The sequence below is a fragment of the Helicoverpa armigera genome, chromosome 3, assembly GCF_030705265.1.
Source record: "Helicoverpa armigera isolate CAAS_96S chromosome 3, ASM3070526v1, whole genome shotgun sequence".
NCBI classification, from domain to species: domain Eukaryota; kingdom Metazoa; phylum Arthropoda; class Insecta; order Lepidoptera; family Noctuidae; genus Helicoverpa; species Helicoverpa armigera.
This window is the reverse complement of record NC_087122.1, coordinates 8,436,499-8,463,753: the sequence shown is the minus strand read 5'-3', so window position 1 is coordinate 8,463,753 and position 27,255 is coordinate 8,436,499. Positions and strand designations below refer to the sequence as shown.

At 37.6% G+C, this 27,255-nt stretch overlaps 2 protein-coding genes and 1 long non-coding RNA gene across 12 annotated transcripts in view; 1 reads left to right on the top strand and 2 right to left on the bottom strand.

Moving 5' to 3' along the window:
* Positions 1–138: 138 nt before the first annotated feature.
* LOC110375866 (uncharacterized) lies at positions 139–3,771 on the bottom strand. Its single transcript, XM_021334139.3, has 3 exons — positions 3,660–3,771; positions 1,069–1,227; positions 139–877 (listed from the first exon to the last, which is right to left on the bottom strand). Exons 1-3 carry the CDS (start codon positions 3,663–3,665, stop codon positions 224–226), a joined length of 819 nt encoding a protein of 272 aa, XP_021189814.1. The 5' UTR covers positions 3,666–3,771; the 3' UTR covers positions 139–223.
* Positions 3,772–4,008: 237 nt separating this feature from the next.
* LOC110375854 (uncharacterized) lies at positions 4,009–8,049 on the bottom strand. The gene is made up of 3 exons (XR_010278167.1): positions 7,568–8,049; positions 5,088–5,196; positions 4,009–4,658 (listed from the first exon to the last, which is right to left on the bottom strand). It is a non-coding gene; the product is annotated as an uncharacterized LOC110375854 (long non-coding RNA).
* Positions 8,050–9,335: 1,286 nt separating this feature from the next.
* LOC110375834 (cytosolic carboxypeptidase 1) overlaps positions 9,336–27,255 on the top strand; it is a 62,986-nt gene continuing 45,066 nt past the window's right edge. For 4 of the 10 annotated variants that reach the window (XM_049836478.2, XM_049836480.2, XM_049836481.2 and 1 more), the window contains exons 1-3: positions 9,336–9,498; positions 9,616–9,666; positions 20,845–20,979. In XM_049836478.2, coding sequence (XP_049692435.1) covers positions 9,492–9,498; positions 9,616–9,666; positions 20,845–20,979 — 193 coding nt within the window. In that variant the 5' untranslated portion in view covers positions 9,336–9,491. Of the gene's footprint in view, positions 9,499–9,615; positions 9,667–10,228; positions 10,351–20,844; positions 20,980–27,255 lie in introns of those variants that run through there. The other 6 variants (XM_021334101.3, XM_049836479.2, XM_021334097.3 and 3 more) reach the window with 3 other exon arrangements.

Sequence of the window (27,255 nt, the reverse complement as noted above, 5' to 3'; positions counted from 1 at the left end):
GACTACCAATTGCATAATCAGCTACTACTACAGAACGTATCGAGTTTGGTAAATATTATTATTAGTATTTTAATTTATTGTATTTTGATAAATACTAAAGGGCAACCAGGCATAAGAAAGAGGTAATTCAACAAAACATTAACTTATCATAATGGTTTTAATACAACATTGGGATGGATACACAAAAGGTAGTCTGAAATAGTAGGATGACTTTTGAATGACTTTAGGCGGATTCCACAGCTACTGTATCTTCGTCATTCAGACCTTTGTCTTCATTTATAGCGGCAGGAAAACTTGATGGTGGAGTGGAAGGCCCTTGAGGCCCTTGGGGTCCCTGGGGTGCCTGGGGGAAGGGATTTTGTGGGAATTGAGGAAAACCTGGGATTTGAGGGAGCTGAGGGAATTGTGGGAATGAGGGACCCTGTCCAGATTCCTGTGGGTTTTGAGGGAAATTGGGGAAGTGAGGAAATGTATTTGAAGGTGGAAACTGAGGAGTAGGTTGAGATGGTTCTGGTGCTGGGGGCTGAGAAGGCATAGGAGATTCCGATTCTTGTTTCCTTTGCTGCTCACCACTGTACTCTGCTGACTCTATTACAGCTGAGTCAGCATCGCCGGTCTGCTGAGAAGGGGGGGAACTCTGTGGGCCTTCAGGATATGATGGGGCGGGTTGGCTTGGAAAAGCAGGACTAGCTGGGAATCCAGAGCCTATGACTGGAGCAAAAGCTGGTGCTGAAGGGTAGAATATGTTGGCGGCTGCTGGTATGTAGGAGTGACTGGCTATGGGGTAATACGCAGACTGCACCGCTGGGAAGCTGTTGATTTGGGGCACTTGGTAAGCAAATTGAGGCTGCGGAGCGAATGCGTACGACGCCGGGACCTGCCAAAAAACATTTATGTTATTTTAAATATACCTACATGTTTATCAATACTAGCTGCGATACCTATAAATGGTATAAGTTAAGGTTTCTCTTACTTTTTACAAATTAGGTATCAGAAAGGCTCATGCACTCGCTATCTTTTTAATAGATCTTTTATAATTCAGAATTTGTTGCTTTCATGTCGGCTTACCGCATTTATGTATTGTGTGGTGGAATAGGCAGTGGTCTTAGTCTGCCCTGGTACAACGGTTCTCAGCAGCGGTGAGGACACAGCGATGGCACCAGGCCACGCTATCGCTCCTCCCGCTGCGCAGCTTGCGAACGCGCATAAAATCGTGATTACTAGTACCTTAAAAAATAATAGAATGTTGAATATATGATATGGCTGGCTTATATTAGGTAAGTTAAGTAAGTCGCTTATGCATCTATATGGTTTAAGTCGCTCTGGTTTTAGTAAGAAACAGAATTAAATTCAAAATACCTTTTTTACGGTAATACATATATCTTCTATATAAATAAAAATGAATTGTTGTTCGTTAGTCTGATTAAAACTCGAGAACGGCTGCTGGGCCGATTGAGCTGATTTTGGTTTTAAAATGTTTGTAGAGGTCCAGGGAAGGTTTGAACGATACGAAGTTCGCGGGATCGGCTAGTTTTAAATAAAAATGCCGTTCAGGAGTTTAGGAATCAATGTTGTTCTTTACTTAAATTGAATTCGGGTAAAATGTTTAGGTCGCCGAAAACATAAAAATTACATAATTTAAGTTTCACTAACTGGACACGAGTGAAAAGGAGATGGCCAAATTTTCATAGAAAAAAAACCCAGATTCGACAGCAATGAAATGGTTACCAATAGGTTCCTTATGATAGACCTTTGATGGTGCCAAAAAATCCAGCCTGAAATCCATGGGGTATAGGAGCTATTTCATAATATAGTTAAAATAGGTTATGTTGAATTAATTTTTATTTTAAAGATTATTAACATCAAGGAACATAAAAAAGCAAAGTAAACTAATATTTTACAAGCCAATAGTAATAACCCCATGGTTTCCGAGTTGGCCTAGTGATTAAAAGGTCTTGTATGTAACCACTCCAGATACGATTAAGCACCGACCTTACCTACTTGGAGAGGTTTCGCAGTTATATGCAACCTTCACAACTGGCTATGAAACGTTTTTTTCAGAAATTGTCTTTGAAAATCGCGCCATGTGACATTGTCAAATATAACAAATGACTTAGCAATGCAAAACGGTCCAATCACGAGCCTGCATTCAACTTCTAATGAACATCAAACAGTAAAAGTAAACTTTTTTGAACTAAAATCTTGATCGAAAAAACGTTGTAAAAAGAGAACCCCATGGTTTTTAGATGATTTGAAATACTTTTTAAAATCCACAAATTATACTGAATCCAATCATACATATGAAGTTCCTGTCGACTCTGGGTGTTTTTTTGGCCATCTCCTTTGGACTGTCCAGTTGTCGAAATGATTAATGTAAAAATTTTGATTTGGCAAAACTACAACTGGACACACGTGTGTCCAGTTTCATGTGTCCAGTTCATGTGGCAACCATAGTAGGTCAATATTTTCAATACGTTTTCATTGTGCGATTTCAGAAATTATATCGATAGTAACGATAACTTGCGCGAAAGAAATGCTTACTGTTCTAGGGTGTTTATTCCAGTTTATGGATATTTTTACGTGTTTTGGATATTTTTTTGACAATTTCACTTACAAACTTTTATCACCGAAAGCACTTCTCTAGGTAATAATTGAATCATATACTTATAGTTTCGATTGTTTGTAAGTTCAAAGTCGTACATACACTGAACATAAAATTCTGATAGTATAATTTACATATTGTTGTTTTATGTAAACAAGACAGTTATTGAAAGCATTCGCTACTTTGTATGCAGACATGTGATTACATTTGCTGCACTACATCAACCAATATACGTTTTAAAACTATTTTTGTACATATAACTTACCTTTGTCTTTTTTTTAGGCCTTTGTTTTCACCAGTGCAAGAACTGAACTCCCTCACCATATAAAATAAAACTAACAATTTACTAAAAAAGTGCTGTGCCGATTTTGATGAAACATACTGTCTGAAACCACCGCCAGAATATCAGCTTTCATTTTAAAATCGAATCCAAATAGATTAATATGTTTAAGAGCTACGGTGCCACAGACTGTCAAATATAGCTAGATAGGTTGGCAGACAGTCAACGACAAAATCCTACTTCCTACTTATATCCTACTTATATTATAAATGTCAAAGTTTGTGAGAATGTATGGATGTATGTTTGTTATTCAATCACGCAAAAACGGCTGGACCGATTTGATTGAAACTTGGTATGTAGATAGGTGATACCTTGGATTAACACATAGGCGACTTTTTATCAACACACCACGCGGGCGAAGCCGCTGGCGGAAGCTAGTAACACATAAATTATTTTCTGTTTAATTTTTTCATTTTCATTTCACATGAAAACATTATCATTCAAAATATAATTTCACAAAAATTATATCATCCTTATCCTTTTTTCACATAAAACATAAAAGTCATTAAAAATACTTGGGAAACAGAAAATTCCGCGTTGTCCTGGCATAATAAAAAAGAACGACATCCCAGTGCGCAGCGCAAGAGTTGACCATAAAAAAATTAAAACAGAACACTGAATAATTCACAACAAATTCACAAGTCGAATGATCACAAATTCACTGGTTGTCACTTGATATATATTTATAGTAAGTATAATCCAAGGTTATCCACGTACCTTCATATTGGAGGCACAAAAGTCTTCTCTGTAATACGCGTCTTAATCTCCTGACGAGCCTTTTATATACTTAGTAGGACCCCGCCCACCAAAGAAAGTCACATACTAGATACGCCTTGCAATTTTGGAGCACTTGAAATTCATGTGAAGTGTCTCGTTGAGCTATTTACAATTTTAATTATCAGTGTTTGTAGTGCAATATTGTAGTGCATTTAATGTTAATTCTATTTAAACATTTAAATATAAAAATATATTATTTTATTTTTTATGTCAAAATGAATATAATAACGGGTAGGTATTTGACTAGCATTAACCGATGTATTAAGTACACGTTAGTGAAAATAGTAAATGAATAAAATTCAAAGAAACTTTTGCATACAAAGTATTCCTTTTATTGCATTCATTGTTTTAATCTAATCGAACAACCACGTTGATTTTAAAAATAAAAACTCTCTAAGCTATAAAATAACTCTTCCAGATGTATGTATTTACAATATCTCGGTAAAAAAAAACGCAAAAAGGCTGAGTTCAATAAAATTATATAAATACTAGCACTTTACAATAAGGATTCCATTTTCTGAAAACGCATCGTAAACACTGCTTGGTACATCTACTCCTGAACAAAGACACAATTCCGCAGGAGAAAACACATTTCCCAAAAAGAAAAACGTCATTATCAATATCAACTTAATACTTAGTGAATGATAATAATATTACAAAACGGCATAGTTTTTTAACTGGCCTGAATTGTTAGTAAAAAAATATAAAGTAATCAATTATAATAAAAATAGTAAATGCATTAATTTTGCGCCTTCCCAGGTTTGGGAAAAAGGAATCCTATAATTTTTTCCTTGAAGAGCTTGACCACTGGTCTTGCATTCTGTGGTGACATTGGATGTACCCCACCGACGGGGTCTGTGGTGAACATATTGCTGATCATCGATAACATAAGCATCAATATTTTTGAACCAGGCATCTTGGCTGAGTCCTGTAATTTGCCTAGAAAACAACACAGTGATTAATTTCTGCAAGATTGGTCGATTGTTCTAGTATATATTTTTTTTTGTTGGGAAATCATCACTTCTAATCGGCGGATCGGCCCGTAGTTTGTGTCAGCTCATAAATCAGTAAGAAGATGAATGGAATCTGGATTTAATTAAAATCATTACCTACTTATCGGGCCAACAATCGGCCGACTGTTTAATTTAGTTCTTGATTTGCGTAAATTGTGTAAAAACCAAATCATTATGCTGACGATTTGTCCTTTGCTTCCGGTATTATAGTTTTATGTTTGTACCTACTGCTACTAGCTGTCATACTGGGACAATAAATGTTTATTCTATTCCATAATTAATTATTTAAGATCTGACATCACTTATTGTTGAAAATTATACTGATGATGATGAACTAGCAGCACAATATACCTACTTGCACTAGACTGCCTCTTAACTCTGCCATTATTATTTCTTCCTTCAATCTTATTTAGGTCAACACGTTCGAGAAAAGCTTGCATTAGGTAGTGAAAAAAACCTCTTTGCTGAAACAAACAAATTAGTTTGTATTTCATTTTTAGTTTATCTGGTTTATGTTAGACTTATGCCCGTTTTCACCAACGAATACCTAAATTTAGGGAGCATTTACGGAACACTTAATAAGAATTTCATTTTCACCAAAGCCTAGGTGTCAATTTTAACCTAAAAATTTCACTTAAACTTGGGAGCCCGATTGATGCCTGCTTAAACAACCCCTATCATTATCATTACAGAATACAAACATATTTTGAACCGTTTCTGGCGATGGATAGTGAAATGTACCTTTATATGTTATGTAACACCAAAAATACCATGTTTAAAAAGCAAAAAAAAAAAATGAAACGTAAACTTTTAGAAAGTTTAGAAGCTGTGGAGGTTGTGGATATGTAAAATAATAATCATTAGAAGACCACGTACCTACGTTCTTACGTGAAAGAGCAGATGTCTGAGAAAAAAGTACGATGATCATGACTTTTTTATAAGATTATAGGTTATCACTTGCTATGAATGCACTTGCTAGGTCGTGATGTCACTGAATTATTCAAATATAGGAAGTCCTGCATGTCCATAAATATACAGACCATAACAGATGCAAATCTGGTAATCACTGATGTAGTTTCGCGGTGGCCGGGACAGCTATAGGCCTATTCAGACCTAAGCGGTATTCGCTACCGTCTACGGCAGAGAAAACCCTGTGGGTATGCGGTAATATGACTGTTCAGACCTAAGCGGTATTCGCTACCACCTGCGACAGAGAAAACCCAGTGGGTAGGTATGCGTTAATATTACTGTTGGTGTTCGGGATGCATGCCGCTGCTGCCGCGCGGTATGTACTTCTACCCACAGCGGCAGTGGATATCGCTCAGGTCGCTCTAGCCGCGGTATAGTTATCGGCACGGATATTGAGCCCTGACCTTCACCTGCGCAGAAGCCATTTATTGGTTTATTGCCTTGTGTACAGTGCGCAAAGCGATCCCCACTCTTCCGCCGAGAGCGCAATATCCGTGCCGGTAACTATACTTGATACTAAATACCTGAGCGAAACCGGCGCGGTATCTACCTCTACCCACAGCGGCAGCGAATATCGCTCAGGTTTGAATAGGCCTTAAATACCAAAACTGCAGTAGATACCAATGATTCGAAAATGGTGAATATGGAGGAGCCTATCTCCTAGGTGATAGGGGATACCCTCTGGAGGTAAGAAGTAGGCTAACATTGAACATAATAAATTATGTAAATTAAAACAAAGATAGTAAACAAATATTTTAATATTAGTCCTCATGTGATGTACCATACATTATCATCATCCTCCTGCACCAATTCAATTTGAGGTGGGCTGGGCGCAGCATGTTTTTACACGTCTTTCCAATTTCTCGCACCACCTGAAACTAAATAAATATATAATTTTAACCCCATACTTAAATCCATCAACTCATGGAGAACAAAAATACAATGAAGCCGACAGTAAAACAAGGAACACAGTTGTACGGCAATATCTTAATACACTATACTATTATACACAGATATTATTCACATTTACCTGTAAAGGGTTCCTGTCGCATTAAAACTATTTGTGACTGGATCCAAGCTTTGTTTTTGGCTTCGTTCGTGGTCCCATCCGTTTTTTGTGTAATATTGTGTCTCTATGAGACGTCAGCAATTTCACTAGCTTGTCTTTTTCTTCTGCAAGAAAGGTTTATCCTCGTTTTCTCTTCTCTGCCAAAATAAACTTATCTATTCAACAATAATAAACCCAAAATTAACCTCACTCTATGTACACATACACATCAGTCAATTTGACAAACGCGCGAATGACATAGGTAAAAATTCACCTATAGAAAACCTCTTTACTGTTTTATTGCATAAAACATAGCGTAATGTAGTTTAAGTTAAATTAAAATAACATCACAAGAAAAAAAACTCACAGGCTTTAGTAATATATACTCGATAGACGTTTATTTCTTAAGAAGTACAGAAAAATCATTTTATCGATAAAATATCGACTTTGCATTATCGTTTGTAGAACTAGTAATCTGTCACTTACTTAAGGGATCCATGTACAAGTGTGGTGAAAATGAATTTAGGTAGGTGTCAAATTGGGAGGGATCCTTACTAAAAGTAGCATTTAGATAGGGAAACGGTAAGAGGTTGTTGGTGAAAACGGGCATTAGCGTTTAAGTATGTTTAATTCACCTAACTGCCCTTGACAAAGAGTTGTAACAGCAAGTGTTTTCAAGAACACAGCTGAAAACCAGCCATCATACAACCACGGCCCTCACAGACTATAAGAAACTGCTGAACTTAAACCTACTTTGTGTCTATTATAACACTAGCCTAGATTTTAAGACCGAAAAGATAAAAATAAAATAAGCAAACCTTTGGAGCTTCTGTCACATCAGTGCCTTCTGGAGGTAAAGCGTATGTCAAATAACTCAAACTGATAACAAATAAAATCACATAAAGTAAATCAGGTATACTTTGTATTAACGACATCTCGACAAGTGTGCGATTGACTGAACTTAGGACACCACTAGCTATCGCTTTCTCTAAACGTCTAACCAGATGAAAAACTAAAATTAACTAACTATACCGCTTAGCATAAATATTTTTACAATTGACACACAATATTGAAAATGATTAATCGAAACAAAAGAATAGGAAAACAATTGATTCTACTATAGTCGCAATAAGATGAGTTACTGTATTGTACGGCCGTTCTACAATAGCGTAGGCAAGTATACTGCGTACACTGTATGAGATACATTATATTATTATTATATCTTTTCCTATTATAATTACATGCAATATTTTTGTAGGGAGTGAAGAGTAATGCGTATGCCAATATATAAGATAATTTCCTCGCTCAATAGGTAGGTACCCAATGGTCTCAAACACATGGCTACATGCACAAATGTATGTAATATTTTACTGTTGCCCTAGTTTCAGATAACTGAACCCTTAAATAAAATGTTTCCGTAAGCCTCTAATAGCCCGAACGCCAATATCATTGACATAGAATTCTTAAATTCTTACACATACGACATAGAATTCTTCTCATATCGATAACAATAGATTAGGCACACCTTCCATGGATGTTTTATACCGTAACTAATTTAGCTTAGAGACAGAAGAAAAATACGTAAGATATTCATGAAAATATTGCAAAATGAACACGGTCATACATACTTCAAGTGCACCCTGTATTACGGTAATGTGGCAAAGTGGCTCACAGTACCTGAAAAGGAGTGATTGAATCCAGTTTATGAAACTTTACGTTTATTTTGAGGACAGACAAACAAAAATATCAAAGCTACCAAAAACAAATAAGATAATAGTAGGTGTGGTGTACAATTATAAATAACTTTGCCCCTCTAAAATCAGCCATTTGACAGTTAGGCTGTCATTCGAAGCCAACTTTTGGCATTCGCTGCGGGATTGTTCGAAAGAGTTACCGCGGCCCTGGTACATAAAAGACCTATGAAGGAACACGATGGGTTTTACTCAGTAATAGGCTGACGCCCCCTCATCGCTGCTAATCCACCGGGAGAAGTAATTTTATGATATCCATACGATGTGCTATGGAAGCTTGCAATCCGTCCTCGGTTGAGGCTACTTGCTCCAGATTTTAATCAAACCTGACATTTACATGGCCTCCACATACTAACCTAATCTCTCTCTGACATTTCTAATTTACCAAACTTGTAGGTACATACTATAGTGTGAAAGTGTTATTTATTTTGGTATCAAATAAATTAGTACCTAAGTAATAAAATATAATAACCTTGTTTACATTTTATGTCTGTGACATTAACTAAATGAAAATATTTCATCATGGTTCTTATTTTATTTGAATATCTAGATATTTAACGTTAGGTAAAAACATAACCCTGCTTTGGGCAGAATGTCATTTTTCAATCAAAGGACTAGCTGTTTGTTTGAATAACCATTTATTCTGCTTAGCTGCGGCATTAATATAGGAACAATTTATTTTTATTGAATTGAAAATCCATGCTTGCAATAAACATTTGTACAAAGATTTATTACGAAGTTTCCAATATGTATTGGATCTACACGGTGAAAAATAATAAAACCTATTTTGTTAAATCACTGGCTGGTAATCTAACATGAAAGTCAATTATAAGCAACAACGCTCCCACATTTTACAGGTTATAAACTGACAAAAATTTCCAATCTGCTTCAAAAACTTTAAAGATAATTTAAATCAGAAATTAAATGCAATGTTGTTACAAAAAACATAAACCTGATAATCCACACCAAAGTTTTCTGTAATGAATGAGAAATGTCAGGTGAGAATAAAAATATATCGCGTAATGTCATTTAATGAGTTGTAGTAGCATGGCTTGAAGTTTTTATCCCTTTTATTTTTATTAAATAAATATATTTTTTGTATTTTTTACATCCAGCAACTGATTCTTCTGCACAAACTCAAGATATTACCAAACCCAAAAGAAAATGTAAGTAACCTTCAACATTTTGACTTGTCAACATTGCATTGTGGTAGCCTAAAGTCTATAATATACGGATTCAAGACGAAGTGTTCATAAGATAATATTTGGATCATCAAATATATTTCTAAATCTTACTCGGCATGTATTTTACACAACTATCCTGCCAAAGTATGTTCTAATTAGCGAAATTACTATTGCCACTTAGAGGTATAAATTGCTTACTTAATAAATTACTCGAGGTACCCCCTAGGTGTTATCACTTTATTCTTACTAATAAACAAGTGACGAAGATATTGAAAAATAAATTAACCGATCAAATTGGTCCAATCAATACATCTAAACAACTATAAATTGTCGCCAAGTATCCGATTGAAAGAATGCTAATTTGTTGTTGCGGTAGAGAATTAAGTATGTCATTAATCTATCAACAAACAAATTAATAATGGCTGCCTAACATCGATATCAAAAAGGGGTATTATTAATGAGTGCGTAGAGGAAAAATATTTCCCTGTGAGAAACGCGGGGGCCCCGCGCGTCTCCGCGCTTTTCCTACCCGCCGCGCTCTGGCCGTCAGTCGGCCGGCGCCCGCCGCGGAGCGTACAGCTCAGCACCTGACGCTCGCACACCACACACTGTTTATTTACAAATAGACCGTCACATTTGACAACAGCAGGGACAACACGCATTCACGTATGTTCCTAGTAGTTAACTTTCATTGTTTTTAATCACCTGTCAACATAAAGTTTGGTAAATTCACACGAGTCTAAACGATGTCAACACAAACACATTGTTACGTTCAGCTATGTTCATGATAGTTTCCAATTTCTGTTTTCTCTTAACTTCTTCCACTTTTGTAGGCACATTTTAAATAGACTACACTAATAGAGTAGGTGGCAATTAGTTTATATGACTTTGATAAATATAACCTTAGTAATTGCAGAGTGTATTCAGTCCACTGTTCGCGTCTAACACATTGGGAGATTAAGTAACTGCGTTCACACGTTACCAACAGCGATAAATCGTTGAAACAAAAGCAAGTGATTAACAACAGTGTTCATGCAAAAACATGCTGATGCAAACATGTGCCAAACATTTGTTACGAGCTTTTGATCATGCCTAAAAGAATAAAGAAAGAAATTTTTAATGCAGATGCGTAATTTGTGGAATAAAAATCCCTCCGCCGTCAAATGGATACTAAAAGTCTTAAAGTCTTCAAGAGAGTCCAATTATATATTTAGTTTTATAAATTCACACGTAACAAGCTTTTTTCAACAACAACTGTCATTTTTTTTTTTTAACACACTTCTATCAATTTTTCGGCTATGTACATACCTAACCAAAGAGGTTGTACATACAATAATACTTTCCCTAATTGATGAGAAGTATTCAGATGCCTAACGCATCCCAATCCTTTCTCGCAAATCCACGAGCCGAGGTCTGGGAACTGCCTTGGTAAACACATCAGCCAGTTGATCCGTTGAGGTTGTCTTTACAACAGTTAGAGTTCCTTCTTGCACCATTTCTCTCACAAAGAAGTGTCTAGTACGGATGTGTTTTGTCCTCTTATGGAATTCTGGGTTGTGAGCTAATCTTATAGCGGCCTCATTATCCACTTTAAGGACAGGTATCTCTTCTAGATCTGTCATATCTGCAAAAATTCTTTGCAGCCATACTAGTTCTCTAGCAGCTTCACTAGCAGCCACTATCTCCGCTTCTGTTGTGGATATAGCAACTGTGGCTTGTCGTTGACTATATTATTGTATGTACAACCTCTTTGGTTAGGTATGTACATAGCCGAAAAATTGATAGAAGTGTGTTAAAAAAAAAGACAATAAGGTGTAATGACAGTTGTTGTTGTAAAAAGCTTGTTACGTGTGAATTTATAAAACTAAATATATAATTGGACTCTCTTGAAGACTTTAAGACTTTTAGTATCCATTTGACGTCGGAGGATTTCTATTCCACAAATTACGCATCTGCATTAGGTTACGGGCCAGCGGAAAATCTTTCCCGTCAATATGGAAAATTTTACTACTAAAATTCAAATTGGTCAGCTCAAAGGCAGTGAAAATTGGGCTACATGGAAGTATAAAGTTTCCATTATGTTGCGTGGCACAGAAGGCGCCATGGAGGCAGCAGAAGGAAAGCTTCGGAAGCCGATTTTAGGAACAGGCGATGGTGCAGTGATGGCCTATAACTCAGAGTTATTGAAGTATAGGAAGGCAGACAGCAACGCCCTGCTCATAATGACGAGTAACATGACCGAAGAGACGCTGATGAAAGTCATGAGGTTCGAGACAGCACGTGAAGTCTGGGAGGAACTTCATAGATTATTTGATGGACAGTCTGAAGATCGAGCATACACGTTATGCATGCAGTTTTTTAGCTACAAAAATAGTTCAGAGGATGTGTCGACAATGATGTCTAAACTGAAAAACATCTGGAACAATTTGAATGCCGAAATTTTGAAGACTGATCCTAATATGAAGTTACCAGATATGTTTTTGATTTGTAAAATTTTGGATTCCCTCGATGAAAAATTTTTCAACTTCAAATCCAGCTGGATGCTGTTGAACAAACAGGAGAGGACCATAGACACACTAACAGCACAACTCTGTGGGTACGAGAGGGCACTAGGTGGTCACAAAGAAGAGACTGAAGAAGTGCTCGCCTCTACCTCTAAGCCGCAGCTAAAAGTAAAATCCAGAGACGAGAATTTGAGGTGTAGGTACTGTTCACAAAAGGGACACCGCATCAAGAACTGCAAGGAGTGGATCCAAGATGGCAGACCGAAGAAACCACCTTCACAGTCTACGTCGACGAAGCAGCAAGTGCAGAATATTACGCTAATGATATATACTTGCTCAGAGGATAAAGATGCAGAACATTGGTATGTGGACAATGGTGCCACAACTCACGTAACCAATAGGGAAGATATATTCATAAATTATGAGGACTTTGGATCGAACCACACCGTAACGACGGCAGACGGCACCGTAGTTCCTGCGAAAGGGAAAGGGTCTGTGGTGGTTGAAACAAATGTTAACGGCAAAATTATGAAGCTTACCCTAAGTGATGTCTGGTACGTGCCAAAACTAACGAAAAATCTGCTATCTATGCTAGCTGCACAGGACAAACTGCGAAACAGTACATTTATTTCCACAACTAAAGAGTGCAGATTGGAACTAAATGGTCAGGTTATTGCAGTAGGTAACAGGGAACATAATGGTGGACTGTATAAGTTACAGATGAAGACAGTTCTACCGAGTAAACCTGTACAAATTAATGCTGTTGATCCATCATGCTTACTCCAGCTATATCATGAGAGGTTTGGTCACCAGAACAAGAAGTACATTAAAGATCTTGTTAAGAGGGAACTGGGGATTAATCTAAATCTAGAGAGTGATATACAGTGCGAAGGATGCATCTATGGTAAAGCACAGCGACTGAAGTTTGGCAAGAGAGAACGAGCTAATATGCCTGGAGAGCTGGTACACGCTGATGTATGCGGACCATTCCCGGAAAGCTATGGCAAACATCTCTATTTTGTTCTTTTTAAGGATGATTACTCCGCGTTTCGTCACGTTTTCTTCATTCGCAACAAAAGTGAAGTAAAGGACAAGCTTAGTCAATTTTTAAAAGAAGCTAAAAACGCTGGACATACAGTTAGAACATTATTGAGCGATAATGGTGGAGAGTTCGACAATAAAGCTGTTCGAGATATTCTTCACAAGCAGGGAATAATCCAGCGACTCACGATGCCATACACCCCTGAGCAGAATGGGTGCGCAGAACGAGAAAACAGGACTTTAGTAGAAACCGCTCGATCATACATGCACTCGGGACAGGAGTTTCCACAAGCCTTGTGGGCAGAGCTTATTAATACAGCTGCTTATGTTCTCAATCGCACTGGACCCACTAGAGAAGCAGGGAAAGTACCGTACGAGCTTTGGTATAAGAAGAAGCCTAAGATCTCTCACTTGCGTGTAATTGGTAGTGAATGTTACTTCCACATTCCTAAGCAGAAAAGGAAGAAGCTACAGAAGAAAGCTATTAAGGGCAGACTTATCGGATACGATAACGACGATGGGTATCGCATCTGGAATGGAAAAAAGACCGAAAGATCTAGAGATGTCATATTTAGTCCAAGCATCGAATTGAGAATCCCAACTGCATTGCCAAGTCTTCAAGAAGAAATGAATTTACCACAAATTAATGAACCAAGTAGCAGTGAGACAGAGGGAGATTTCGATCTGATAGACACAGAGGGAGTGATCTTATCGGAAGATGTTCCAATGCAGATAAGTTCACCAATAAGAGAGCCACAAACTCGTGATAATGAGACTAATGAACGTGCTCTAGAGGGAGAGTATGATACAGCTACCAATGACGAGGCTGTATCAGGAGATCACGTTCATGATGCTTCAGAAGCAGATCAAGCAGATGAGTTCATTGACGCTCAAGAGGAGATAAGGGAACCTGAAGTTCACAGGTATAATTTGAGAGACAGATCAACCCTGAGACCTCCACAGCGAATGAACGATTATATCGGCCTGATTGAATCTGATTACTTTGGGAAGGACGCCTTGGGAAGAGAAGACAGAGATGAGTGGCTGAAAGGCAGTTTCCAGACCTCGGCTCGTGGATTTTCAAGAAAAGATTGGGATGCGTTAGGCATCTGAATACTTCTCATCAATTAGGGAAAGTATTATTGTATGTACAACCTCTTTGGTTAGGTATGTACATAGCCGAAAAATTGATAGAAGTGTGTTAAAAAAAAAGACAATAAGGTGTAATGACAGTTGTTGTTGTAAAAAGCTTGTTACGTGTGAATTTATAAAACTAAATATATAATTGGACTCTCTTGAAGACTTTAAGACTTTTAGTATCCATTTGACGTCGGAGGATTTCTATTCCACAAATTACGCATCTGCATTAGACTAAGCCAGGACACAGCAGCACCAGCGTACAAACATACTACGCCAGTAGTTGATCTTCCAGTTGTAGAGTCTCCTCCGTGATCAGCATCACTGTAGCCTATTAGCTGTTTAGGCTCACTTCCATATGTCAATCCGAGAGAGATCGTCCCCTTCAGGTACCGGAATATTCTTTTAACTGTGTTCCAGTCTTCCTTTGTAGGATTCTCAAGCTTACGAGAGGCTACTCCCACCGCATAAGCGATATCGGGACGAGTGCCTACCATCAAATAAGCGAGGGCGCCGACTGCTTCTCTATAGGGAAACTTCTTTTGTTCTTCTGCAGGAACCACTTTCCCTGACTGAATACCTTCTTTCTCTATAGGAGTAGAGACTGGATTGCAGTCAAACATCCCAAAACGCTCTAATATCTTCTTTAAATAAGCTTCTTGATTGATGGTTATAGAACCGTCACTTGCGGTCTTAATTTGAAGGCCTAAATAATATGAAGCTGGTTTGACTGTGATCTTTAATTTCCTTTTCAGATCTTCTAGAAAGCCATTCGCCAACTCTGCGTCTGTAGCAGCGACTAAACCGTCATCAACATACAGAGTGATCAGAATTTTCTTCTGTCCAATTTTCTTAGTGAATAGACAACAATCACCATCACTCTGTTTGAAGCCCATTTCTAGTACTATGTCCTCAAAACAGCTGTTCCAACACCTTGGTGCTTGTTTTAAGCCATACAGACTGCGATTTAGACGACACACTTTCTTGGAACCATCACCATAACCATCTGGTTGCTTCATAAAATGTCCTCCGTCAATTGTCCATTAAGGAATGCAGTGGCTACATCAAATTGTACAACATGTAGTTTTTCTTGAGCACTAACACTCAAAAGTGCTCGAATTGTAGCATGTCTAGCTACGGGGCTAAAAGTTTGGTCATAGTCCAAACCTTTCTTCTGTTTAAAGCCTTTTACAACTAACCGCGCCTTATATTTTCAATAGAACCATCTGGATTTCTTTTTATTCTGAATATCCATTTACATGGTAATGCTTTTCTGTTGGGCGGTAGTTCACATAGACTCCATACATTGTTTTCCAATAGCGATTTCATTTCGGCGTTTAATGCCTTCAGCCACTCATTTCTGTCTTCTCTTCCCAAGGCTTCTTCGTAAGACTCAGGAAACTGATCAGAATCAATGAGGCAGATATAATCCTTCATCCGCTTAGGAGGTCTAAGGGTTGACCTGTCTCTCAAATTATACCTGTGAACTTCAGGTTCCCTTATCTCCTCTTGAGCGTCAATGAACTCATCTGCTTGATCTGCTTCTGAAGCATCATGAACGTGATCTCCTGATACAGCCTCGTCATTGGTAGCTGTATCATACTCTCCCTCTAGAGTACGTTCATTAGTCTCATTATCACGAGTTTCTGGCTCTCTTATTGGTGAACTTATCTGCATTGGAACATCTTCCGATAAGATCACTCCCTCTGTGTCTATCAGATCGAAATCTCCCTCTGTCTCACTGCTACTTGGTTCATTAATTTGTGGTAAATTCATTTCTTCTTGAAGACTTGGCAATGCAGTTGGGATTCTCAATTCGATGCTTGGACTAAATATGACATCTCTAGATCTTTCGGTCTTTTTTCCATTCCAGATGCGATACCCATCGTCGTTATCGTATCCGATAAGTCTGCCCTTAATAGCTTTCTTCTGTAGCTTCTTCCTTTTCTGCTTAGGAATGTGGAAGTAACATTCACTACCAATTACACGCAAGTGAGAGATCTTAGGCTTCTTCTTATACCAAAGCTCGTACGGTACTTTCCCTGCTTCTCTAGTGGGTCCAGTGCGATTGAGAACATAAGCAGCTGTATTAATAAGCTCTGCCCACAAGGCTTGTGGAAACTCCTGTCCCGAGTGCATGTATGATCGAGCGGTTTCTACTAAAGTCCTGTTTTCTCGTTCTGCGCACCCATTTTGCTCAGGGTGTATGGCATCGTGAGTCGCTGGATTATTCCCTGCTTGTGAAGAATATCTCGAACAGCTTTATTGTCGAACTCGCCACCATTATCGCTCAATAATGTTCTAACTGTATGTCCAGCGTTTTTAGCTTCTTTTAAGAATTGACTAAGCTTGTCCTTTACTTCACTTTTGTTGCGAATAAAGAAAACGTGACGAAACGCGGAGTAATCATCTTTAAAAAGAACAAAATAGAGATGTTTGCCATAGCTCTCCGGGAATGGTCCGCATACATCAGCGTGTACCAGCTCTCCAGGCATATTAGCTCGTTCTCTCTTGCCAAACTTCAGTCGCTGTGCTTTACCATAGATGCATCCTTCGCACTGTATATCACTCTCTAGATTTAGATTAATCCCCAGTTCCCTCTTAACAAGATCCTTAATGTACTTCTTGTTCTGGTGACCAAACCTCTCATGATATAGCTGGAGTAAGCATGATGGATCAACAGCATTAATTTGTACAGGTTTACTCGGTAGAACTGTCTTCATCTGTAACTTATACAGTCCACCATTATGTTCCCTGTTACCTACTGCAATAACCTGACCATTTAGTTCCAATCTGCACTCTTTAGTTGTGGAAATAAATGTACTGTTTCGCAGTTTGTCCTGTGCAGCTAGCATAGATAGCAGATTTTTCGTTAGTTTTGGCACGTACCAGACATCACTTAGGGTAAGCTTCATAATTTTGCCGTTAACATTTGTTTCAACCACCACAGACCCTTTCCTTTGCAGGAACTACGGTGCCGTCTGCCGTCGTTACGGTGTGGTTCGATCCAAAGTCCTCATAATTTATGAATATATCTTCCCTATTGGTTACGTGAGTTGTGGCACCATTGTCCACATACCAATGTTCTGCATCTTTATCCTCTGAGCAAGTATATATCATTAGCGTAATATTCTGCACTTGCTGCTTCGTCGACGTAGACTGTGAAGGTGGTTTCTTCGGTCTGCCATCTTGGATCCACTCCTTGCAGTTCTTGATGCGGTGTCCCTTTTGTGAACAGTACCTACACCTCAAATTCTCGTCTCTGGATTTTACTTTTAGCTGCGGCTTAGAGGTAGAGGCGAGCACTTCTTCAGTCTCTTCTTTGTGACCACCTAGTGCCCTCTCGTACCCACAGAGTTGTGCTGTTAGTGTGTCTATGGTCCTCTCCTGTTTGTTCAACAGCATCCAGCTGGATTTGAAGTTGAAAAATTTTTCATCGAGGGAATCCAAAATTTTACAAATCAAAAACATATCTGGTAACTTCATATTCGGATCAGTCTTCAAAATTTCGGCATTCAAATTGTTCCAGATGTTTTTCAGTTTAGACATCATTGTCGACACATCCTCTGAACTATTTTTGTAGCTAAAAAACTGCATGCATAACGTGTATGCTCGATCTTCGGACTGTCCATCAAATAATCTATGAAGTTCCTCCCAGACTTCACGTGCTGTCTCGAACCTCATGACTTTCATCAGCGTCTCTTCGGTCATGTTACTCGTCATTATGAGCAGGGCGTTGCTGTCTGCCTTCCTATACTTCAATAACTCTGAGTTATAGGCCATCACTGCACCATCGCCTGTTCCTAAAATCGGCTTCCGAAGCTTTCCTTCTGCTGCCTCCATGGCGCCTTCTGTGCCACGCAACATAATGGAAACTTTATACTTCCATGTAGCCCAATTTTCACTGCCTTTGAGCTGACCAATTTGAATTTTAGTAGTAAAATTTTCCATATTGACGGGAAAGATTTTCCGCTGGCCCGTAACCTAATGCAGATGCGTAATTTGTGGAATAAAAATCCCTCCGCCGTCAAATGGATACTAAAAGTCTTAAAGTCTTCAAGAGAGTCCAATTATATATTTAGTTTTATAAATTCACACGTAACAAGCTTTTTTCAACAACAACTGTCATTTTTTTTTTTTTAACACACTTCTATCAATTTTTCGGCTATGTACATACCTAACCAAAGAGGTTGTACATACAATAATAATTTTAAAAGCATTTTACACGCGGAGAGGATAATATTTTCAGTTATATGGGTATTAACTACAATTCTGAATTAAAATCACCATTCAATCACTTCAAAACTGTAAATGAAATATTTGTTTAATCGCTTTCACACATTTTCATGTTAATTTTGAGTAAAATATTCGTGTTGAGCTGCCAAATGTATGCAATTTGTTTGTATGCTCTTTCGTTTTGTCCCCAATTTGTTTGTTTACGCTTTATGCAACGCGCCCGTGCATCCGATCGCAGTTACGCATTTGAATTGTGAATTCCTCTTACCACATTATATTGCTATTGAGAATTTTATTGCAGGTACAAATAGCTTTTCCTCTATGTTTTACTTATATTTCTCTATAAAGCTCTCTTATAGCGTAGATGTTTATTTTGATACATATCAGGATAGTCATACTCAATTAAAAATATGCATTTAAGTCTAAAATATCAATCTTAAACAAATACGCTTTTTCGCCAAACCTTATAAGCGTTCTCTATATCCAAACAAACTTTAGCAAGATTAGTTCGAAACAAGATGTATTTCACAGAGCTGCATAATCGTTATTCCCGAATGATCTATTTGCCCTCTCATTACTAATTTACGAGCTATTCATATACGCGTTTTCCTCCATTATGTTTTCTCCTCGCATCTAAAACTGTCTTTAGAACATTTTAATACTGCTGCGAACATCTGGCTTTGGGAGATAATGACCTTGAGCTACTTGCATTGTATGCTCAAGTAGACTGCTGTAAAGCCTTGTCTACAACACATCAATGTTTTGAGGTCATTTGCATTATTTAAAAACAGTTAATAAGCCTAGTACTGAAACGTACCACTTTCACCTTCCATAGCATATTTTTTAAAAACTCTCCCAAACAATTCAGGTTAAATACAACATACTCCATTATCCGAAATCCTAATAAAGTCCGTTCATTATTTTCCACCCAAAGCCAATACATGTGGATCAATAACATTCTGAAACTGGCCCGTTACCCTGACTAAGGAGTTCAAAGTTGCCGTTAGCAGATCATTATCTTGCCACCGCGGAAGCCATCGCCTTTTCTACGGCAATATTTTGAAGCCATGCAAAAATAGCGCTGTAACCATTAAAATGCATATCCGCCAGACTGTTTAGACTGCTACTCTCTCAACAACTTTTATTATCCGTGAATATTTAGTCAAACGTAGTCTTAAGGTAGAATTCCGTGGATAGCGGCTACGACAGCCGCGCGCGGCTTACGACAGTCGTCGGCCGCGCGCGACAATAGTCAACCTATGAAAATGTATGGCACCGTTGCCGAGGTCCGCGACAGTCGCGCGCGGCCGACGAATTTCGTAAGCCGCGCGCGGCCGTATGCATCTCAACATGGTCTAGCGCTTAGTAACATCTATATAATTTTAGTAAAACCAGAATTGAATTGTTTTTTATTTAGTCGGCAAAACTTCCTTTTGTTTTCATTACAATACAAATGCTTTTGAATCAGTATTGGGTAGTATCCTTCATCATTTCTACTTTTTAAAAATAGGGTCGATTGGTAATCTATTTTCATAATACAGCCACAGCAATACGTCATCGTCTTCTTCTTCAAGGATATCAATTAGCACTTCGACTAGAGGGAACGGACGAACAAAATCTACTAATTTCAACACAATGCCGCGCGCGGCTTACGAAATTCGTCGGCCGCGCGCGACTGTCGCGAGCCTCGGCAGCGGCGCCATACATTTTCATAGGTTGACTATTGTCGCGCGCGGCCGACGACTGTCGTAAGCCGCGCGCGGCTGCGTAAGCCGCGACCCACGGAATTCTAGCTTTAGGGTTTTTAAGCTTACTAACACCTCTGATTTTTTCCTACATCTTAGTAGTCCGATTATGCTTCATTATTTTCTACTCGTCTGAAACTACGTTATCACTTTCTGCATCAAAATAAGTACATTAATTAATACATCATCAGTCACCAAGTCTGACTGTTGACCATAAAGTAAAAAATACTGATAAGTTTTTCCATTGGGTTTTCACCAATAATTGTCTAAAGTTATGAGGAAAAGTTTAGGTAATGTCATGTACTAGCTATTTCCCATGGTTTCGGCGGTGTTCCGGGGGAATTTATTTTCGTACCCGGACAAAATATGGCTTATGTTACTCGGGGATAGTAGATACGAAGTAAACAAAAATGTTTCCTCTTTTAGATACCGCGCTAATCCGGATCGCTAAACCTTTATAAAAAAACTTGTTTAACTTATATTTATATGTTGTCCAGCGTTTCGCATGGCGGACGAGGCAGCGGCTGACTGCCTCTTCGAGCGCCTCCGGCTGCATCAGCAGCGAGCGCCTGACTCCACCGAGGTGGCGCGAGCCATCACCGCGAGGATCAACTCGCGACTCACATCACATGGTAAGTTTTTGACCTTCAAAAAAATTTTTAAGTAGGTACTGTTTTGACCAAAAGGGGTTTGTTTTCCTGGACTGACTTCATCAACCATGTTATCAACCTTCAAAAGTTGTGAAGGGCTTCTGACCCAGAGTGTTTATTTTTCCGGGTAGCTCGAGCGGGAATGTGTCGAGGAAGCCAGATAGGCAGTCACTCAATACAATATAAACGACTTCAGGATTGTCGAGAAAGTGTTGGACAGGTAATAAGTGGTTGTATTGCCCACCAAACTGAATGTAGGACTGCATTAAGAAAAGTCTTTTGATAAGGATGATCGATTTATTTAGTTTGACATTCTGAAAACTCACATAGTAAATCGAAGGAAATCATTATTATTTTATTCCAAGTCTAACAAGAGTGCAATAGCATACTTGCGTTATGGCGAAGTATTATTTCTGCAACTCCTTAATATTTCCACTTTAACTGTCCGAGAATTTCACCAAGTTCCTGAAAATAACGTTTCATGTAAAGCTGTAGGGCTGCAATCAATACCAAGTGTCTGGAAAACAGCGATAGCGTTACAAACGTAATTTAGGTGCGCCTTAATGGCCGCAACTCTGTTATACATACTGTTAAGACTGGACTGTTTTGAGTGCCCATAAAGGGAATTTAGTACTGCACGTTTTACGTACAATTTTTATTTTGTTTGTGGCATACCCAGTGAGTAAACAAAGAATAAAATAAAAAGTGTAGCGCTTCCTTAACAAAAGTAAACTGACAGCGTTTTCACACTAGTAACTTATCCGCGCGGTATCGAGTGTTGTCGCACTTATGCGCGCGCATACAAACAATGAAAGCGACTGATTCAAACAATGCCATCTGGAACCACCGACGTGACAGCCAGTTTTGGGAAGATTACCTAGCGTATACGCTCAACAAAATCCGCTGGTGTATAAGCGTGTGTTGTGTTGATAGTGATATTTGCATCCGAGTTCATTCCCATTGGGAGAACATCAAGCAATTATCCATAAACGAAAGGTTGAAGCTGTACTGTTATTTAAAAACCGGCTAAACTAGGTTCTTCATTACTTGGATTCGCTTAAAAATACCTTTCATCTCATTCAATACAAATAAAGTTTATGTTAACGTTTTATTGCAAATAAAAACTGCATTATACGAGCGTCGATATCGTCAATAAAAATGAATCAGTTGATTTTAAAAACTGAGACTATTTTTAACTTGAACTTTATGGACATCAGAAGATTAAATAAATTGTCTTTAACATCTGGTATCGTTCACGTTAATAAAACCTTTGATATTGCCCTATTTTCTCAAGAAACGAATCACATAAAAATATTGGAATGTAGGGTTTTTGTATATCAATGTATGTTGGTATCATACCTATAAAAACTTGTGTCCTCTCCGATTACTAGAAAACTTCTGATAGTGTTGGCACAATGGTGATTTAGTGTATAACAATCTAAAGACATTCGATCTATATCATGAAGGTGACGGTCATGCAAATAGTAAGAAACTCAAAACTTAATGACACTGCGCGGTCCAGCGACTTGTTACGACCTTGCCAACTATTATTAACATAATAAACTTCTGGAATTATTGCGGCTGCTAACTATTTGTCACTTCACAGTACAAAGGAACTATAACGTATGAAAGGGCAAACTTCTACAAGAAAATCCAAAAAAAATTGGCGTATTAAATAATAATTTTATCCCACAAAAGCGTGACCCGTATGACTATGTATGGTAGGTAATATTACATTGATGTGGATCTGTTAAATATACTGGGCACACTGCCAATTTCTGGCCGCCTTTAATACTTTTTTGAAGTCCACTCAGCCTTTTATAATCTATTCCTTTATATAGACTCCTTTTTAAAATGATATTGCCAAGTCACATGCTGCATAATTTGGATTTTACCTAGGCACATGAAAGTTCAGTCTATTGGGAGCCATGAAGTCTTGATAACAGCTATCATTACCTCCCAACTCATCAATAAAATCCCATAGACATTCAATAAATTCGATAGGAGTCACATTGTACCATAATAACAAGAATTGCCAATTTCGAAATTCAATTTCGGGAATAACATAAATTCGTGTGAAACGATTCAATGACACGATACCCATTTAACATGATGACAACTTATGAGACAAGCAAAATATCGAAGTCTATTTAAGCAAGTAACCCCAAAGTTGATCAGTATGTAAAGTGGATCACCTGGCATAAATTGTTACTTTATTGGCTTCCCGTCCACTATTTTCAAGGTTTCCCTTACGTAAATGAATATTGTACTTAAATATTCAACGGCGTCTGAATAAATTCCATATTTCTTATTTAAAGTTCCTGAGGGTAAGTTAAAGTCACGCTTGAGGTGATATAAGGGTGCCTTGATGATTGGTTTTGCCCGTTATAGGCATGGGGTGGACTCATATTTATCGAAAAACGGAAAGATACCTAGCAATGACAGAGAACATTCGAATTTCATGCACACTTATTATCTCGTTTACAATATGAATGTTAATAAATTGGATCCACAGTTTCCAAAAATAATGTATCCCTTTACAGTATTAATTAATTAGTTAATACCTTTGGAACTAGAGAGCTATTCAATTTGTTATCATCATTTTCGATATCGTGCACTTGATTAAAGTGCTCATGGAAACTTCCGTATGCATACTGCATGTCCTTTAGATAGAAGCAATGCATATCATTTGAATAACTGTGTAGCTTTCCAAAGCTCATTCGTTCTTATACTTAATGCTGAGACTGCATCTAAATTGAAAATATGCTCGAAACCGTTGCACCGTCTTCATTTATAAGACAGTTCAACTCTGCTCTGCTCTGCTTATTTCTTTTAAGTTTCTGATCTTATCCTATTGTGTTTAAAAGAACACAAAACTAACTTCTGATTCAGTAGATCTCTCTTGTGTATCGTAGACCGGAGTGTCGAGTCGTTCATTGAATTGTAAAGGTCAAAGCAGTAGCTTCGTGCGAACTGATCTTACTACATCTGGTATACAGTTGAGCAATACTTATATTGTCACTGGTGAAATGATACAGATACCACTGAGAAAGTAGAACACTGCCGTCTAACCTGTACGATCTGCTTAAACAAAATGTTATTTGGTCTATTCTTCAATAAGAAAAGAGTCCTTAAGACCGTTTAGGTCTAAAGAACAATCACCTTTCCTATTTTCCATGTTGTCTTCCTATCCTATAATAAACTTCAAATATAGAGCGATCTTCGCTTTCTCCTTTCGTTGAATGAAATTGTTTATTTAGTCTGCACCGAACGTGGGAGATCTCGTAAATTATACTTTGGAGGAACAAATCTAGTGGATTTTATTCATCTGTCTAGACAAGCTACGATGCCTATCCGTATGAAGTACAATGGTATCTTGATTAATTGAATATTCATGGTTTGAATGTAGCAGTGTTGCGTCCGCAAATCAAAGGTAATATCAAACAAGCATATCAAGATATTGTGAAGCTCAGTTTTATCTTCATACTCTTTACCGTTAGTAATATCCCTGATAAAGTTTAAAAATAACTTAAATATTATTCAAAACAAGCCCAGCCTGTAAATAAAAGTAAAAGACTGCATGAGCCTGTGATGACAAAGATAACATGCCACATGCATAATTCTGTGAAACATTGTCCATACTCGCAAGCTCGCTTATTTCTTTTGCTAACGGTACACAAACCCACGTGTATTGCATCTTGGCAAACTGCCCAGCAATGGATTTTGACGGCATCTCTCGCTAATACCTACGAATAGAAAAGAATACAAAAGTGTTAATTGAGGCACACTCGGTAATGGACGAACAAAAAAGTTAAAAGATTCACTCATTTGAATGTCAGGGAGACGTCTCGAGTGAGATAATACATATTTCATGAAAGAATAATGTGAGTAAATGATGAAGGGAAATAGGGTAGTGTCCAGGGTCGAAATAATGAAATAATATTTAGTCCGCTTTTTAGATAATCAAAAAATATTGGATACGTATTTTTTCTTTTTTTAATTAAACATAAAATGACAAAGATAATACACTTCAAAAATTAGGAGTGGGGGCCTTTTACGTCACAGTGTCCTGAAAATTGTAGCAACTTGTGACGTCACACTCATCTTTAACACGCTATATCTTAACAAGTTCTGATCCAATTTAAAAAAGAAAAAATACGTATCGCTTAATTTTGGACAATCTACAAGACGGACTAATTATTATTTTTTAGGAAACTACCCTATTGTCTATTTATTCGCATTTCCTCGTAATCATAACAATTTGAATAACTGAAGTAAACTTACCATTTCATTCTCGGAATCTCTCTTCAGTTGTTTTTGTTTAGGCGTAACTGGAAATGATATCCACTTTTATCAAAAATACTAGCTAGCTAGCTAGCTTCTAGCTTATATATCTAGCTTTTGTAGAGCGCCTGAAACACAATTTAAATAAAATATAGGACTCTAAGCCAGGCTGTGAAAAGCTGTAGAAACCTGAAGTTCAGTGAAAGGTCACTAAGTACAGGCGGCCATTTTCACAGACGTCTCTATCGATCCCGAAAAGTATAGTGTGATCTTCAGACCACAGGTCACATGGAATTACAAGACAGACCAGTGCATTGAAACCATTACTATTTCAGTGCTGGACGAAAGTACGACTCCCCAATGTGTATTTTCAAATTATAACAATCTTTTTTCTGTCATTAGTTCGTCTTTATCAAACAGTTCAGAAACAGCGCTTTTCCGATTTCTTGCAGGCGTGTTAACACTAATGGTTTACTGGCTGAAAGTTTTGACAGAAACTCATAACGAAATTAAAGTTAAACACTTTGAACCATTGGCGTGACTGCCAGGAGTTAATAGCTTTTACTTTAACGAAAATACTTTAAGTTTGTTGGCGTTCCAATGTAACTAGTCAATAGCCTCATCCAAAGTTCCCTAATGTGTTAAAAGATTATGTTCCGACCTTATTCCCCGCTAATGTTGCTTGATAGACACACAAAAACTTGTAACTGGTACGGGTATACTACTCGGTTGAGCTATTACTTACGAAATGAGTCTCTAAGCCCTCATTTTTGAAATTATCGCTGTAAAAATATTTGACAAAGAAACCAAGGCACTGAAAACAATAATGGTAAAAGAATAAACATAATTACTGAAGAAACATTCTGTCGTCGTGATCGATAAGATAAATTTTTGGGCCCAAGTTTTTATGATTTGGGGACAATTAATATTAAGATTTTTTGAACTTACAAAATATTGACGTCGCTAGGCCCCTCCCTACTATACGTATCCTTCTAGCATCTTATCCTCAGTTGAATTTAAAAAATTCTAACAATATACATCTGAATCAAATAATAAAAGCTGCCATCCTCTGTTTTAACTGCTCCTACAATACTCACTTCAGAATACTGCAGAGTCACAGGGCGTTTGAGGTCACGACTCCCAGTAGCAAGGTCAAGGAAGAATAATCGTTTTTTCGAACAAAATATACATTTTATCCACACTTTATACAATCCAATTCGATGTGAGAACAAGTATGACATAATAACACAAACAACTTGTTACTTCTTTAATCGTGTGTGTACTTAAAAAAGTTTTTATGTAAACCTATAGATATTCATAGTTAAACACATTTTCGTGGCCTTGAAATAACGTCGTACGAAATCCGATATAAAATAAATGAATTTCTAGACATGAGCTTGTAGACGTCAAAGTGATCTGAATTACATGCAAACGGTTGATGACTTTAATAAAAACATACTTGTTTTCATAATAAACTCGTCTTCATCATAAATAACATTCAAAGCCGCTGGAAATTGAAAGTTGACATCAATCCAAATATTATATTTTCGAACATTAAGAAGATTTTCTATGAGAGTTATACTGTGGACAGATGTGAAAACTGCTATACGGATAATTCTAAAACCTCGTATTATTAGCGTCACACTTTATATTACAGTAGTTAGTATGTATTACTCATAATAGAAATATTTCATTGAGATAAACAACGACGCATTCAGTTTGTATACAATCTCAGTTGTGTGCAATCTATTCATAAAAAAGTCACGACCTATCTTTCTAAAACACCTTTCAGTCAGTGAACCCCACGACCTACTACACTTCACCGGCAAAATAAAAGAAAAATAAAACCTGAAGTACTATAGAAACATCACTTAACTTTATTACGATAAGGGATCTTTCGATTTTTACGGCTTCAAGGCGAATGAAGTTCATTGCGTGAGAATCAAAGCTTACATGACTTATTTAGAGAGCTCG